Source organism: Corticium candelabrum, chromosome 8, assembly GCF_963422355.1.
Source record: "Corticium candelabrum chromosome 8, ooCorCand1.1, whole genome shotgun sequence".
NCBI classification, from domain to species: Eukaryota; Metazoa; Porifera; class Homoscleromorpha; order Homosclerophorida; family Plakinidae; genus Corticium; species Corticium candelabrum.
The window spans coordinates 5126855-5142848 of NC_085092.1; the positions used below are offsets into that span (position 1 = coordinate 5126855).

A 15994-nucleotide genomic window follows, 5' to 3' on the forward strand; every position below is an offset into this window, starting at 1 on the left:
CCCGATTTCACCGATTCCCTCCAATCTCAGAAGGATCTATGCAACTGCTTGTTTGATATAGACAATGTCTTCTTTCATTTCATTTACAACAGTATCCGTATCTATAGAGTGTATAAGAGCAATAATCAACGGTAGTATAATTATTTTGTTAATACTAATTACAATATCTAAATATTCTACATATTATCTATTGCAAGGCTAAAACCTATTGGATATATAATTTTACAGGTCACACTGTGTAATTTATAAAAACTAATTGTATATGAATATCTTTATAAGTCGGTGCATTCTCTTTATTATTCCTAAATTACAAGTAATGTTCAACATACAGCTGCCAAACTGCATGCGTATACAACAATTCAACTTAAATTAATTAATTAAGTAAACCAGATTTAAAAATTAAAATAGAACGACAGTCATCATTATTTGTTTCGAAGACAATTAACATTCTAAAATTTGTGTTTCAAGCAGATAATTACGTATTATAGTATAGCAAGCTTTCTCGTTGTTAATATTAACAACATACACGTCTATGTATGGCTATAGAAAGCCTTTACTAACACATCAATCAATGTCTAATGTCTTCATTCTGTTGACTGTGTTTACAGCTACGTATACGTAGATAGAATTTATATCATCATGCAGTATGTATTTGTTATTATTATTTCACAACTTGAAACTGTATATATAGTTTTTGCAATAATTGCAATTATTGTAATATGCATCACCGTTTTGGTTCTGAACACCTTCAGTGTACCAGCCTCCTGATTCTAATCTATACATAACACTGATCAGTAAATGTTTGAAAATATTTATAACATTGCATGCACGTTACCATTTTGTGTCTTAACTCTTCTATGTTTGCTTTCACACAGAGCTGCCTTCTCCAAAGCTGCTTTCTAATACCAATTAACAGCAATTTGTGTAATAATTCTGGCATATATGGCAACTACAACAATCTTACCATGGAGAGTTTCTACTGCTTTCCTGTTACTTGTTGTTCTTTCTGCACATGGCTCTATATATTAGCAAACATCCATAAATTTGCGATATAGAAATATTGCATGTACACGTCTATAGCCTAGACAATGCAGCATGTACTGACCAGCTCCAAGATGTTTGTAAGCCATCACGTATTGTGAGTCTCCTCTCATTGTGTGAGACCATTTTGGTTGCCCTCTTTCTCTTTTTCTTCTCTACCGATATTGTACTAGCAGCTTTGTTTACACTGGCTGTTGCTATATAGACAGGTACATGCTATTATTACTACACTTGGCAACTAGCTAGACATATAGGTAGTGTACACACGTAAGTATAAACACACACACACACACACACACACACACACACACACACACACACACACACACACACACACACACACACACACACACACACACACACACACACACACACACACACACACACATGTGCAGACCATCATGCAGTGTCACACACATTAAATTTACAGCGTCATGTGACATGTTAATTGATTAAGATAGATGCAACTACCGTCATCATGTTCATCCCGACTGGATGTCGTCCAAAGTCACGCTTTTGCCGCAAAATCAAGTTGACAACAAACATTAGGTACACCGTCCACGCACTTTTAGTTAGATACACTGTACTTGTTTGTCTGGCTACAGGCATGCATGTCGATTGCGGTCACCGTATACAGTTTTTGTAAGCTAGCTAGATGCATGTGGCGTGGGGACAGCGAGATTCTAGCTCACAACAAACTAGGTAATACAAGAGTCTGCATGCTTTCAAGACAGATCAAATGTCGAATCTATAGGTTTACGGGCCTTTATAGTCCACATATACAAAAACATAATCAGCTCCATCTGAAGTCTGGAAAGAAGTTATTAAGAATCTCATTTGAATCACATAGAAGTGAACAAAATCGTTGAATGTAATAAATGGTCAAACTACAAGTAACTGGCAGAGTAACTTCTTAGACAAAACCAGTCCTCTAATGTGTGAAATCAATAAAAACAAATTTGTGCATCTGTCTGTCTGTGTGTCTGTTTGTGTGTCTATTCGTCCGTCTGGCTTGTTTGTCTGTGTATCTGGCTGTGTGTCTGCCCGTCCGTCTATGCATCCAATGGCGGATCCAGGATTCTCACAAGAGACAGGCGTGGACTGTCAGGTTCGGTAAGGACGTCATCAGTTAGTCACGTGTCCATGTTCAACATTTTCGCAGCTGGCCCTCTAGGATTATAACTATTTCAAATATTTCTGACAAGCTCCTGATCAGCAGCCCTCTGCTTAGGAGGACGTTTAGGCCAGTACATCTTTAAGTTTAGCCAATGACTTCTCTCCAATAACATGGTCGACCCTCCTGTGGAAAGTTTGTACAACGTTCGTAGAACTAGCCAGACCTTACCCGCTTTCACTTTGGAGGCTCTGGCTACGTGAGACTACCGAAGACCACTAGTCCAAGACAAGCTCATGTGCTTTGTGCCAAACTGGTGTGCTAAAGTTCTAGAGCTCGAGTTCATGCATGAAACATACCTGCACGTTAGTTCAAATGATACGCGGGAGTCGATGAAAAAAAACACGAACACAAGCTGTACAGTACTAGTAGTCCCCGACGTGTACTCTGCACGAGATACAGGCGTGCACCTCTCCCTAGATCCGCCACTGGCATCTGTCTGTCTGCCTGTTCGTCCATCTCTCTATCCGTCTGTCTTCCTGTCTCTATTGTTGCCCTCAAGACAAGCAATCAAAAACTGTACACAAATAACAGCAAACAGACTACACGACACGTACACAACATTTACCAACAACTCACTCTATAACAATAACACAGCAACCAATAAAACTACCAAATTCAAACGCATCATGAGAGAAAGAGAAGAGCGTCATGTGTGAGCATAACGTCTGTTAAGATGTAAGTCGAGGTAAATACCTTCCATGATTCAAGTCCAAGGTCAACAAAAGGAGTGGTCACGTTCAGTGAAATCCTCGTTCTACTCCAATTATAAGCATCGACAGTCTCTGCAGTCGACCGGAAAAGCAAGCTCGATCGTGTTGTTTTTGTTGTGCACGTCTACGTATCAAATCAAAGTAAAGCAACAACGTCGTTGGCGACTTTCTTCTTCGAACTTGATAGTGAAGATATCCACAGTTCGTTTGACATCGTTTGGCAATAGAGTTGAGAGCATCCGATCGAAGACCATCCCACAAACGATTCGCGCCCGTCTAGCTGTACAATAAGATCGTCGAGTTGGTCTTTGCTGTTGGGCTGATGGTCAGTCACAAGAACCGTTGAAAAATTGCCGGTTGAATAAACAAGCTACACAACATATATTAACTTATATCAAAATGTCAGGATGGACAACACACACCTGAACTTCCTGAGAATAGAGGACAGCCTATCGTCTAGTTTCCCACTGGACTAGTCTACTTACTAGCCGAACACGTTATCGTGTGCTCGTCACCACCGGCATCGCTAAGTGAAAATCACTGCCAACGGCGCGCACACACCATTTCCAGTATATCTAGTCTCGCGTAGCCAGACCTCTTTCCGCCGCGTCGTACACTTCCGGGCGACGCGCGGAAGGGGACTGGCTACGCGAGACTAGATTTTGACTCACCTCACGATAGCTGTTTTTAATAGTAAGGCCATGGCAGCAACCACTACCACTAGGCATGAGAAGCGGTAATAGTATATCTTGCCTCTTTGTATAACATTTATTAAACCTCACCAGACCCTTGCAGGCGTGACACTTTTAATATTAGATACGTTGATTTACGCAACATCGCTAGGTCGTAGTGACACGTGCACTGTGTGATTACACAGTATCTAAATAGCACGTAAATAGACGTAAAATACGAAGACACGTAAATCTTTCGTAATTTACGATCCTAGGTCGTATGTTACGTCTGAAGTGTAGTTTTGCGCGTGCACTTTACGGCGTAAATTACGAAGATCGTAAATTACGGTAAATTACGTGTCTTCGTATTTTACGTTTATTTACGTGCTATTTACGTCGATTTACGAGCCAGTACTTGCCTCATAGTCATAATAGACGACTGTCTAGGCTATTTGTGAGAATAATCATATTCACTCTAGCTTGCAACCTCATTCCGGACGCCTGCGTGGTGAAAACGCTTACACCTAAATTAACATATCATGCAATACGCCATCAGCAGCTGGCATCAGTATGAGAATATTAGAAGATCCTGCTGTTTATATCATTACATGTTGCTTTGTAACGCGTGTATACGTGATAGCGGTGAGTCACTGTGCTAACGTCACAAGAAAACAAGATATACATATATAATAACAATAACAATAATAATAATAATAATGAAATCTAATAGTACCCAGGGAGTTCGTCGTAAACAACGTCGCTCCGCTACGTACTGGCGGAGACCGTCCAAGAGACGTATATCATCCTGACTTCAATCAGGGAAAACCTGCTTTTTCAATTAAGTCACAGTCAAGAATTCTTTTGCAGACGCTTATGTGAAATAGCAAGTTATTCCATGCGGGAGCTGCTGCTGAACCTGGGGAAATAATCAAGGACCATCGCTATGAAGCCAACGTCATCGCAACTGGAGTTGTCTTCTATCCATTGGCAGTGGAATCATTTGGTACATGGAGAACACATAGCCTGGAAATTCTGAAGTCTATTGCGAGAAAGACGTCGCTTTTGCATACTTCGACAATTAGCAAAGCTGTGTTTATAACTTACATGAACAACTATAAATAGGACTATGGACACACACACACACACACACACACACACACACACACACACACACACACACACACACACACACACACACACACACACACACACATATATATATATATATATATATAGTAGCACAATTTTAAATAGACTACATTTAGTTTCAAAACATAGCTTCTTAGATTTTCCCACATAGATGTGATATCAAAAAATTTTTTATTTATTGGCGATCGAAGTGAGCCACTATCTTGTTATGTCAATTGAAATCGATATATTTTATAAAAAATATGAAGAAATAGAAAATAATATATATATATATATATATATATATATATATATATATATATATATATATATATATATATGTATATTCTCGTTTCACTTGGTACTATCCAGAGCACACCGCGTGGAGGTGGAAACGAGCTGTGCTCCAAATTTGATTGGGGAAGGGTGTTGGGACCTTCCATCTTACTATCTAACAAAACAAATTGAAACCCAATTCAACGCAAAGATACTGATTCAAGTCAAATGTCAAGTTTCGACAAAAAAATGTCAGCTAAAACAGCAATAAGCGAATAGGAAATCCACAAAGCCCATCTAGATAGAGGAACACTAATAACGAAACATTACGTTCAACGTAGACGGAGAAAGAAGGAAGCAATCAGACACTGACGTCAAAATGGCGTCAAGGTGCCTAAAAATTCTACACTTTAGGACCCAAATGTAGTTACTACTCGGATCTTTAGCTACTACTACGGGGATGATGTCATCGATTGGCACGAATGGTTCCGTGTAATCAACATTAGTTGGATCATTCGTGTTTATACTCCACAACATAGTTTCTGTGTCTTGCTGAGCTCTCCCGGCCCAAACGACTTCCGCCACTTTAATGGACTCGTCAGGAAAGAAACCTACTTCACCAAGTCGTAAGACTCTCGCAAAATAGACGTAAATAGGATCTTGTCCATCGTCTGTTGGTACGTAGACGCAGTGTGACTCTTCTTCGTGAGAACAGCAATCCACGACGACTCAGAGGCTGGAACTTCATTTCCGCCCAGCGCTCCGACTGGTCTGACATGAAGCATGTTGCCAGGGACATCTACATCAGGAATTGCTGTACGACGAAAGGATTTGAATTGAACATCTGGACCATGACGCAGTAATCTGATTCGACTCTCGTCGAGACCGAGAGCGTCTTCTGGCATCCATTCTCTCATAGTCGGAAAAGACGAGTCGTTGGCCTGTTGTTTTTCTTCTTCTTCTTCATACCTTGTAGCGAGATCCCCGTAGTCTCTGTTGTATACTCGAAAGAAATCTACCAGGTGACCGTACTCGACATGTCCTAGTATGTCCACTCGAGACTCTCCATAGAGATATCAAGATGCTCGTCCTGTGACACGTTGTACCATGTACTGCGTATATCGCCGATCAAAGTCTTCGGCTTCTTGGTCAGACTCTAAACCTAACAACTGAAATGACTCCCTTGGATATAATGGGTGTATATTATATATCGGCGAGTCTGGCGGTACCTACAATCGTAGCAATGTACACGTGCTATGTACAGAAACGGTCTCCATGACTGTAGCTTCGGGGAACCTTTTGTTGTGGGCACGCCTACTTAACATCCCCATTAATCTTTCACATCCAAACATCCATGTCCTGTATACAGTGCCATACTTTCGTATTGCTACAACGGAATGATGAAGAAGATGTAACATGACAACTTGCACAGAAGCTGGAAAGTTCAGTTCTACTTCAGCTAATGTTTCACGAACGAATTAATGATTCAAGGGCGTCTAAAGAAACGGCTGTATGTACTGAAGCGGCTATATCACGCAGACAATCAAGGAGACGAAACAAGACTAGTCGTCGACGTTCACCAAGCAGACCACGCAGACAAAATTTTAAGATTCCGGTAGTGACTAGTGTCGGCCAATCGCTGGTGCGGTGTATCTTGTGATAATTGGTAAACCAGGAACCTGACTTAAAACCGAAGCTTATCAATAGACAAATGGACATCGCACGGTCATTGGCAATTCTGACCTCTTCCGGCGTCAGTTCCCAAGGCCCTGGCAAAGGTTGGACGTCGTCCTCTCCATCGTCTTCTGATGGCCATAAGTCAAGAAAGCGCCCGTGATCACGTTCTTCTCGTTAAACGTGGTCCCCGACTTTGACAGAATCTCCCGTGAGGCACCGAAACAAATGTACCGAGACATTCCGCTGTAAGTGCATAAAATCTGCTGGTACATTCCCATGCAAACCAAGTCGCACACCAGAAAGAGCCGCTACAGCTGTAGGCCCGTCGACTCCAGTCTTCTTTTGATATTCTCTTAAACCTCTCTCTGTCATTATTCCTTCCTGTATCCTTTGGCGTATGGCCAAGCATTCTCTTCCTTGGGCAATGACGCCTTCGTGATTTCGTGGTTCGGGTATGTCGAGGTCCTCTGGGTTGGAATTGAAGTACACTGTGGCGCTTCGTAAATGATGACTGAGAGAACGAATGTACGCTCGGTTGTTGAGATAGACCACCTTTCGTAAATTGTGAACGTATTGTCCCTGAATAGTACAAAGATGACAACCTCGAATAGCGCCTTGCTCCTTCATGCATAAAACTTTTGACTGGGCTTCGTAATCCATAACTAGAATGTCAGTCACACCTCGTACTATTGAGCCATCACTGAGGACAATTCCTTGATCGAATAGTTGGACAAATTCGTCAATTACGGGCCTTAGAAAAGAACTCACGTTTTTTAGAGAAGGACCAGGAATGATAATTGTCAAAAAGGAGTGGGCAAATGAATAACGTAACTCTGGAGGCAGATTCAAAGTATGAGCATAAACAGGCCACCTAGAGTAGTCCGTTGACCTCTTGCGGAAGGGGTCGACACCATCAATGCTAATTGTTAGAACAAGATTTCGTCGATCTCCTTCCATGATACCACCATTGGCAAATAGAGATTTCCAGTGGTCGGTCTGATGTAGGTCATTTATGTAGCCGTTGCTTGGGGATGTAACATTGTGATGGTGTGTCAGCAAGCCAACCATTCGATCACTTTCCAAAACTTGTTTTAGTCGTGGAATTAAGGGCAAGACTTTGAAGGTTCTTCTTGCGGGACGATCGAGCCTACGACGTTTGGGCCTGTATGCCCATGATCTAGGTTGCCTGCGGTACCGTCTTACATTACATTCAGGACATCGCTCGGCGTCGGTCAACTCTCCGTAGTAGGCACGACAGCCATTCGGACACATGTGAAAAGACTAACTGTTGAGGGCGTATTAACCTTAGGAACTGTTTGTATGTAGTTGGGAGACGATGTTCCTTTGGCAAAATATGTGCCATCGGCTAGAGCAACGATTCTAGCGCTTTCTTTGTTACACCACTGTACTGAGTAAACCAAGTTCCCAATAAGAGTACTGTCTCAACAATGGTTCTACTGGAGCTGGGGTAGAGATAGTCACACAAATTGCTCTGGTTATCGCTGTCTCCGTTTTCAGACTCACCATCGCTGCTGCTGCCACTGCTGCAGCTGCTGCTGTCGAACTTGTGTGTATGTTGTTCTCCGTGTTCAGGACTATGTTCATCTGAAACAGTCATATGTTAGAATATGTAACCTCCCTCTTACTGAGAGAAAACATATAACGTTAAATTTATAAGATTTAATAAATCTATTATCATTAATATAATTTTAAAAATACGTTATTTTAAATTTGAACTAAAGTTGCGGCTAGAAAGCAAATTAAATTGTATGCATATTAATATTTAATTAATAATACATATTAATTGAATTTGTCTTAATAACAAATATATATAATATAACAGTAAAACTATTATGTATATTAGTGTTTATATAAGATTCTATACACTTGTTGCATTTGTTTAGTATACTTACAAATTATGCAAAAATTCATGCTCTAAATTCCACCTTGATTAGCTAATTGCACTCTAAATCTACTTCACCTGAAAATTGAACACCTGCATGCACGTCTTCTTCTGGTGACACTAAAGCCTCCATTTGCTCATCATTTTCGTGTTCGAATTCAGACGCTTGATCGGACTCGCTTGGCGTTGAAGAGTGTCGGCACTCTACAGCTGCAGGGCGGTGTATTCCGTGCTCTTTCAGATGTCTTCTGATTGTGCGTTCACTTAAACGCGATCTTCCGCGGCACACTGAACACACGCAGAATTCTTTTCCGTCATCCATAAGGAGTTTTTGATCCTCGCGTGTTAATAGAAGAAATTCCGCGTTTATCCAAACTTATTTGCAAGCGAGCGAAGCGAGCGAGTTTTCTCTATGATTCAAAGGGGTACTCTGAGTGTCCGTCCGTGCTTACGTCCGTCCGTGCGTCCGTCCGTGCGTCCGTCCGTGCGCCACCACCCCTACCCAGCGGGGGAATCGTTTAGGAATTGATAAATTCGAATCTTTCTTTGCTAGTTTTGAAGAAAGTAAACATACAATAGTTTACGTCATGTGACGTCAATTCTGGAGATGTTTCTATGGTGACTGCGTTCCACCACCCCTACACCCAGGGGACAGCTGTTACAAATCGATCATTTTGAATAATTGTTTGTTTTTCTCGATGGGTGCCAAAAATTGACACTTCACGTTATGTGACGTCACTCTGCAATTATTGCTATGGCAACAAGATTGAATTAGGCGTAAGCAGCGTTTTAACTTACATAGCGTCTTGTACTAGCTGTTTGTGACAGTTAATGCTGTTCTTAGCTGCTAATAATAATTAGCCGATGTAATAAAAGTTAACAACTGCTAACATCGCCATGGAAACATTGCTCACTTACTGTTGATTAAGCATGCGCGTTTTACTGTGCGTTGCGCACCACTCCTAACTAGCCACCCCACGAGCGAATTGAAGGAACAGTAGTTTACACGTCTACACCGTTGGCTAGGCGCTTCTCCGTTAGCTTGACTATTGATTTACGTAACTAACCGTGACACTTCATGTGACGTCATCGCTAGACACTATTGACTGAAGAAAGCGCGCAAAGTACACAGTCGAAAGAAATTTGAAGAAAACAAGTCACTTGCGACAGTAAAGGGTTTATTAATTGTACGAAGTCGTTTCGAACAAACCTGATTTGCTGTCCATCGAGTGCATTCAGCAGTATGTAGCTAATCTACCCTTGCACCTGGCCGATGCCATCTCGCTAGCCGCGGCCGATATGTTTTGTAACCGAAATTGCATTGAACTATTTTGCTTGCCGACTGTCGCTCCATAGCTATATAGAGGACGTCTAAATCTAGTTGAGTGAAATATTGATCAAAGTTAGATCGACTCGTGCAACTCCACACATTAATTATCTAGAGAGTGATCAGTTTTGAGGCAGCTTTCGACAGTTGTGAGCTGTATAGGTGAGTGAGTATCGAGTCGTGTCGATCGCGGTTATCTAGAATGACATTTCATTGCGATCGATGTGTGAAGTAATAGACACACCTAGAGATGCAACAGTCGTGTTTTGCTTTTTGCCGCTTTGACTATGTAACTGCTGCCCGAATCGATGCGTCTGCAAGTTACTACGGTATCTAGCGGCAGCTCTCTTTTCCTGATCTTTTACTACATACCGCTAGTGTATTGAACGACGTATTCTAGACGTTGTTTTAAAATTTTACTCTGCAGCTGTATAGTACGTGCTCGCTCGCATAGGTGGGAATGCAATGAGCATCCATTATTACTTTTAATTTAAAATGCAGCATCACTATGTTCTAGTGACACGTGCTCTGCGTGATTACATGCACTCCTCTCAATCGTTTGACACTAGGAGAAGCTCTTGAACATGCATCTTCATTAATTAGGATTGATACCCCCGTTCAGTTCGTGCAAATGTAAGCCGTAGACAAAGGCTCTAGAGACCAACAGTTTGATAGAGCCGTCAATCACGATCAGCTCCGCCCATGGGAGGGTCTAAGCAGTATACGATCGAGTTGATATGCGTTGAGCTGTCATTATACGCTTTCTGCCAGGAATAATGGATGGACCGCCTGAGCTGGTGAAAGGGACTAGAGAACGCTTACGATACAGGGTAAGCTAAACTTCAGCTATCTAGCTAGTTAGGTATGTGCATGATTGACAAAAAATCGATGTTCGTGGATCAAATAACTGCATCGTGCATACTAATAGCTATAGTTTCTTTAGGCAGAAATTAGATTGGCGGCGGATAGCCTTGGCAAGACCTGCTCTAGAGGAGACTTACTAAAGGCTTCTAAGGAGGTAAGCTTCGATTCAGAAGATGTCAGTATGATCTCTTCGATCGCGATCGGTGATCTCTAGCTAATATGCATATGTCTGTGGAAACAGGTTGTCAAGTCTACTCTAGAGTAGGTCTTGCCCAGGCTATGAGAGACATGCGGGAGAGAATGAAATGCGTGAGTATGACAGAGAGTAAGCGTACATTGTTTTGCACTGTTGTATGCATCTTTTTCATAAATTTCGTCTCGTGCTTCGATATCTAGACGAAGGCCTCGCCCTTCTACAGCAAGGAATTCCGCCACAAGCTCGAGATCGTCGCAGCTCGTGCACTCTGATCCATCTCTTCACGAACAGCTCCAGCCAGTCGGTGGTCATGACGTCGATTTGGTAAACCTGCAGCTGTCGCCGACTGCAACCTGTGAAACTATTTAGACAGGTTTCTTCGTGCACGTGACAAATGCAATTCATTAACACTAATCTCAATTCAATTTGTTGCCATGGTAACAGATGAAATAGATTATGCAGAGCTAGCGACAGTTGCAGGTACAGTAGCAACTTCAAGACAACAGGTGCTGTCGTTGCATCATCAGACGCGCTGTCCGGTGGTGCTGGGGTTTCAAGCTAGAGACTTCCAAATGACAGGTATTCTAAAAATGGATACTCTAGTATAGGGTGACTTAGAATTATTAGACATCTTTTTTGATACAGATTCCTTTTTAGTCGAAATCATTCAGATTATTGATGGGGAGATGATTATACCGGGGAGCAGAGGAAGAAAACTGTCATCCATGGAATTAAATGTATCGAGACATTAGCATCTCACTCGCGCTCATAGTATCACTGATCTTTTCCTCATAGAAGAAAATTATATGGAAGAAAGAAGATTGCCAAATAATTTAATTAATTAACTTGTGATTTTGTAATTTGTGTTGTATGAATTTACAATAAAAGATTCTCTGAATTAGAATTATTTTGACAGACAATAAACGAAAATTTTTCATATCTGTTTAGCAATCTGTCGCGTTACCGCATGCATATATGACTGAGTAGTAAATGCTACGTATATGGCAGTAATTGAAAAGTAATTTGGCCGTAAGTAGACGTAAATTTTACGTCAATGACCAGTAGATAAACTGTTTTCGCAACGTAAATAGACGTAAGTTAGAGTAAATTGAGTGGTAAACCCTACGTAAAACAATCGTCAATGAGCCGTAATTGCAACGTAAATAACCCGTAATTGCTATGTAAATGACCGTAAATGAACGTCAAGTGGCCATTTACGAATAAATACGTCTATTTACGAGTAGCATCGGCGTAATTTACGGTTTCAATACGATGATCGTAAATTCGATTTACGTGCCATTTACGTCGATTTCGAGCGTGCGGGCCAGTAGTGATATGACTTGTGGGTTTGCTCTGTTGGTACAAACAGTACCACTAATAATCAACCAAATATTTCTTATTGCTTCTACAGGTTGCATGTTTTCACTCACTCATGCAGCCCTTGCAACTTAGAATCTAGTGTAGAACTTTTCATAGGATGGAGATGGGAAGGGCATGTGGAAGGCATAGACAATCATTAGCGCTGACTGTCTAGAAAACTTCGAGACCATCCAGTGTGTTGTACAAATCACAAGTTGACAAGATCATAGTCGTGGCTATTAGGACAGGAAATAGAGGGCCAATCAAACGCACTCTTGGTGATCTACACAAGTTTAGTTGTGTTTACTCTACTGCTCTAGTAAGTTGGATATTCACGTGAAATCACTACCTACAGGTAACTCTTGTCTGTCTTGATGTTCTGTCATGATCACATTTCAGTTATTGTCATCACAACTCAATTATGAGTTTGATATCTTTATTCAAGACGTGCATGCAGTAACTATACTGTATAAACATCTGTAGCTACAAGCTTCAAATCAAAAAACAATTTGATGTCTTGGCAGGCACACGTTGTCTACTGCATGACCGTTTTAACGTATTCTACCAAGTCTGCACCAAATAAGGAATTCGCTTGAGCTGTCTTGTGCATTCTCACGAATGTTTCAATAATTAAATGACATGTAGCTTCTCTGTCCAGATCATCCGTCCAATCATCCAGCATTTGACGAGCTTGCCCAGACAATGAAAATCTGCTTTGCTGTTCTATTATACTGACTGTTGATGTGGTAAACTTGTTTGGAGCAAGCAGTGCTGCGAAGTCCTTCCAATAACCAGCAATCTCATCAGCTACATCAACAAGACGTCTTCCACTCAATTTGCAGTCAGCCCTCTGCTGTATTTCTGCAGAAACGGATTTTGGATGACATACTGCTGCAACACCTGAAAATAAAGAAACCGATGGCAATTAGTAAACAAATTTCTCTCTATGAGTCTGTGTTGATATCTTATTCTTATTGCATTTGCAAACAAGATGCAACCTCAGCAGTTCAAGAAAATATTACTAACATATTCAGTAAATATAAAAGGAAACTATAATCATGAATAATGTGTGAGGGATGTCTTCTTCGTTCTTTTATTGTAATATACAGGATATTCACCTCAGATAATTACTAGATATTTTGTGCCCTAAAGGAGGTTTCCCGACACTTCCCCACAATGAAGTAAGAGATATCACGACGGACATTCTCACGGAAACATGCAATGATGTCGCTATTGACCCTCAGTTGCAGCCCTTGCACGGAGAAACTTTCCAGCATAAAACAGCCATTATTGATGACCACGCACGCCCAGACATTTCAGCCAGAGGAATATGGCAGCATTCCCAACGTGCACTATTTGATGTAAGTTGCTCTTTCCATTAATTCTCTGATTTAAAAAAGTACTAAAAAATACTTGTGAAGGAAATAGTTAGTTTGATTCAATTTCACTACAATACTACACTGTAGTACACTACATACAGTGCAAACACTACAAACTCACTTCATAAAAAGCTTATTATTACAACTTAGGTGCTCACCTGCCAGTTGATCCTTTACTGCCATAATCATTGGCTGGGGAATACAATGACATGCTGCTAGAAGTTGTTTGGCTGCTTCGTCTCGTCCTACTTCTTGTGCTTTTGCTTCAAACAAAGCCTTCAACTTGTCAGCACCAAGAGAGAAATCCTTTGTATTCTCATTGACTTTGCACATTGTAAATCCCAACTTTAAACCAACAGAGAGCCAACGATCATGACCCTGCTGTAATACAGCAGACAGAATCACTTCTGGATCATAAACACTGGCAGCAGCAACTGTGAAAAAATCAATAAAAACAAGCCAATCTACCAAACTGCATCATTAGACTGATGTATGTGGTACCTTCAACAGTATGACTAGTAGACGTATTATCAAACCACAAGTCAAGTTTAGCAGGAGGATCAATGCTTTGACGCTCTTTGTCCAGCAAAATATCATCTTCTGGATATTCATCCAATGAAGCCAGTCGGTTTGGATCATAGTCAAGTGGAGCTTCATCAACAGCACCATGAACACAGACCTCAAACTGAAAGCCAACCATTCCTCGTTCCTTCGCTTGTGTGAGTTGTTCTATTAGAGTCACTCGCACACCATCACACAGTGGACGCAGCACTTCATCTGCAGGTAGATTTCTGTGACTCGATCTTGATGGACAGTAGACGGTAACAATGACAGCCTTCACAGTGTAGACCAACTCCAGATCCACATCCTTGTGAAGATGAAGTATCACCTGGTTTCTACTGAGCTGCGGGCTTTTTGTGTACTTGCTGACCATGCGGGTCACAAGACGGTAAAATAGAGGCTTGAGAAAAGCATTGAAACCTCTGGGAATAAAGAACAATGATGGAGGAGATGTAGAAGAGCAGAATGCTGATTGGTAGACAAAAGGGGTCTTGATGACTTCTTTGATCACCATAGAGGGAACAAAAAAGTTTTGACCGTGTTGGACTTTGACATCTGGAGCAATTAAACGAGCAGCCAAGCATGCCCCTGAAATGATATTAAACAGCTGCAGAAGACTAAGGATCACAACATAGTTTGCTTCTTCTACTCCTGCTTTATCCATCAGATACTTGGCAAGATTCCATGACATGATCCCTTCTTGATGAAGCTTTTTGAGATCGTTCCACAACTCGGGAGGAATTCTTGCTTGATCCAGAACTGTGACAAAGATGGCCAACACATCAGCAACCCACTGAATGTTGGGAAGCACCTTCTTATTGAGCCCGACAACATTGTGATAGAATGCAATGCTTCCATGGCTGCAAAGATATCGCAGAGCCTGTCTGCATTCTTCATCTGATGAGATATCACACACCCTGGCAGCTAATTGACACACGTCGTGTAGATCAAGAACTTTGTGCTTTCTCATTCTCAACAGACCCAGACCCTTATCCAGCATGGCCCATGGTAATGGAATCTTCTCTTCTTCATCCCAGTATTCACGAGCCATTTCAACAATCATTTTCTTGACGAGGACAATCGTTGGATCGGGATTGCCTGTTCCTGACTTTGTGTTGTCAACATGGAACAGCACCTGATAAGGCTCTTTACTAAAGGGCACAATGTGATCACCAAAATTCTCTTCGGCGATGATTTCTTTGACTATTTGCTCCTGTCTTGCCATGAAACTTTTACTTTTTGCTTTATCCTTTCTAGAAGCAAACATGAACGTTGCTGGTGCCCTTTTGACACGCCCCTTGCCAAAAAACGTATTGCGTCTTCTGCCAGCAGGAAAAGCAGCAGAGAGAGCAGCGAAGCAGTGGCGTATGACGTCGGCTCTTGTGGTAGCAACATCTCGTGGTTTCTCAATAAAAGTTCCATCGGCAAGACGAAACTTGGATGTGGTCACCTTCTCATCTAGTGGCTTGGAACCATCGATAACCACAAAACAAGCTGTACATTGATACTTGTTATCAGCCATAAGTGCAGCATGTGTGGAGAGGAATTGATCTTGACCTCCTCTGTCCATCATTGTCACATTGATCACTTCTCCACATTTGCGCATCTCCTCCTTATTCTTCTCCATGAGATAAATAGCCGCATCTACATTTTGATCCATTTCTTTAGCAAGTTTGAAATCCTCGTATCCTATTGGATCAGTCTCGGCTTCAGCATACATTGACT

The 15994-nt window shown here is 41.4% G+C and overlaps 1 protein-coding gene and 1 long non-coding RNA gene across 2 annotated transcripts; both read right to left on the minus strand.

The window, feature by feature from the left end:
* Nucleotides 1-963: 963 nt before the first annotated feature.
* LOC134183799 (uncharacterized) lies at nucleotides 964-1575 on the minus strand. The gene is made up of 3 exons (XR_009970584.1): nucleotides 1513-1575; nucleotides 1106-1238; nucleotides 964-1018 (listed from the first exon to the last, which is right to left on the minus strand). It is a non-coding gene; the product is annotated as an uncharacterized LOC134183799 (long non-coding RNA).
* Nucleotides 1576-12611: 11036 nt separating this feature from the next.
* LOC134183356 (uncharacterized) lies at nucleotides 12612-15989 on the minus strand. The gene is made up of 3 exons (XM_062650859.1): nucleotides 14210-15989; nucleotides 13867-14142; nucleotides 12612-13229 (listed from the first exon to the last, which is right to left on the minus strand). The coding sequence occupies exons 1-3, from the start codon at nucleotides 15987-15989 to the stop codon at nucleotides 12865-12867; spliced, it is 2421 nt and encodes an 806-aa protein (XP_062506843.1). The 3' UTR covers nucleotides 12612-12864.
* Between the last annotated feature and the right edge of the window lie 5 nt (nucleotides 15990-15994).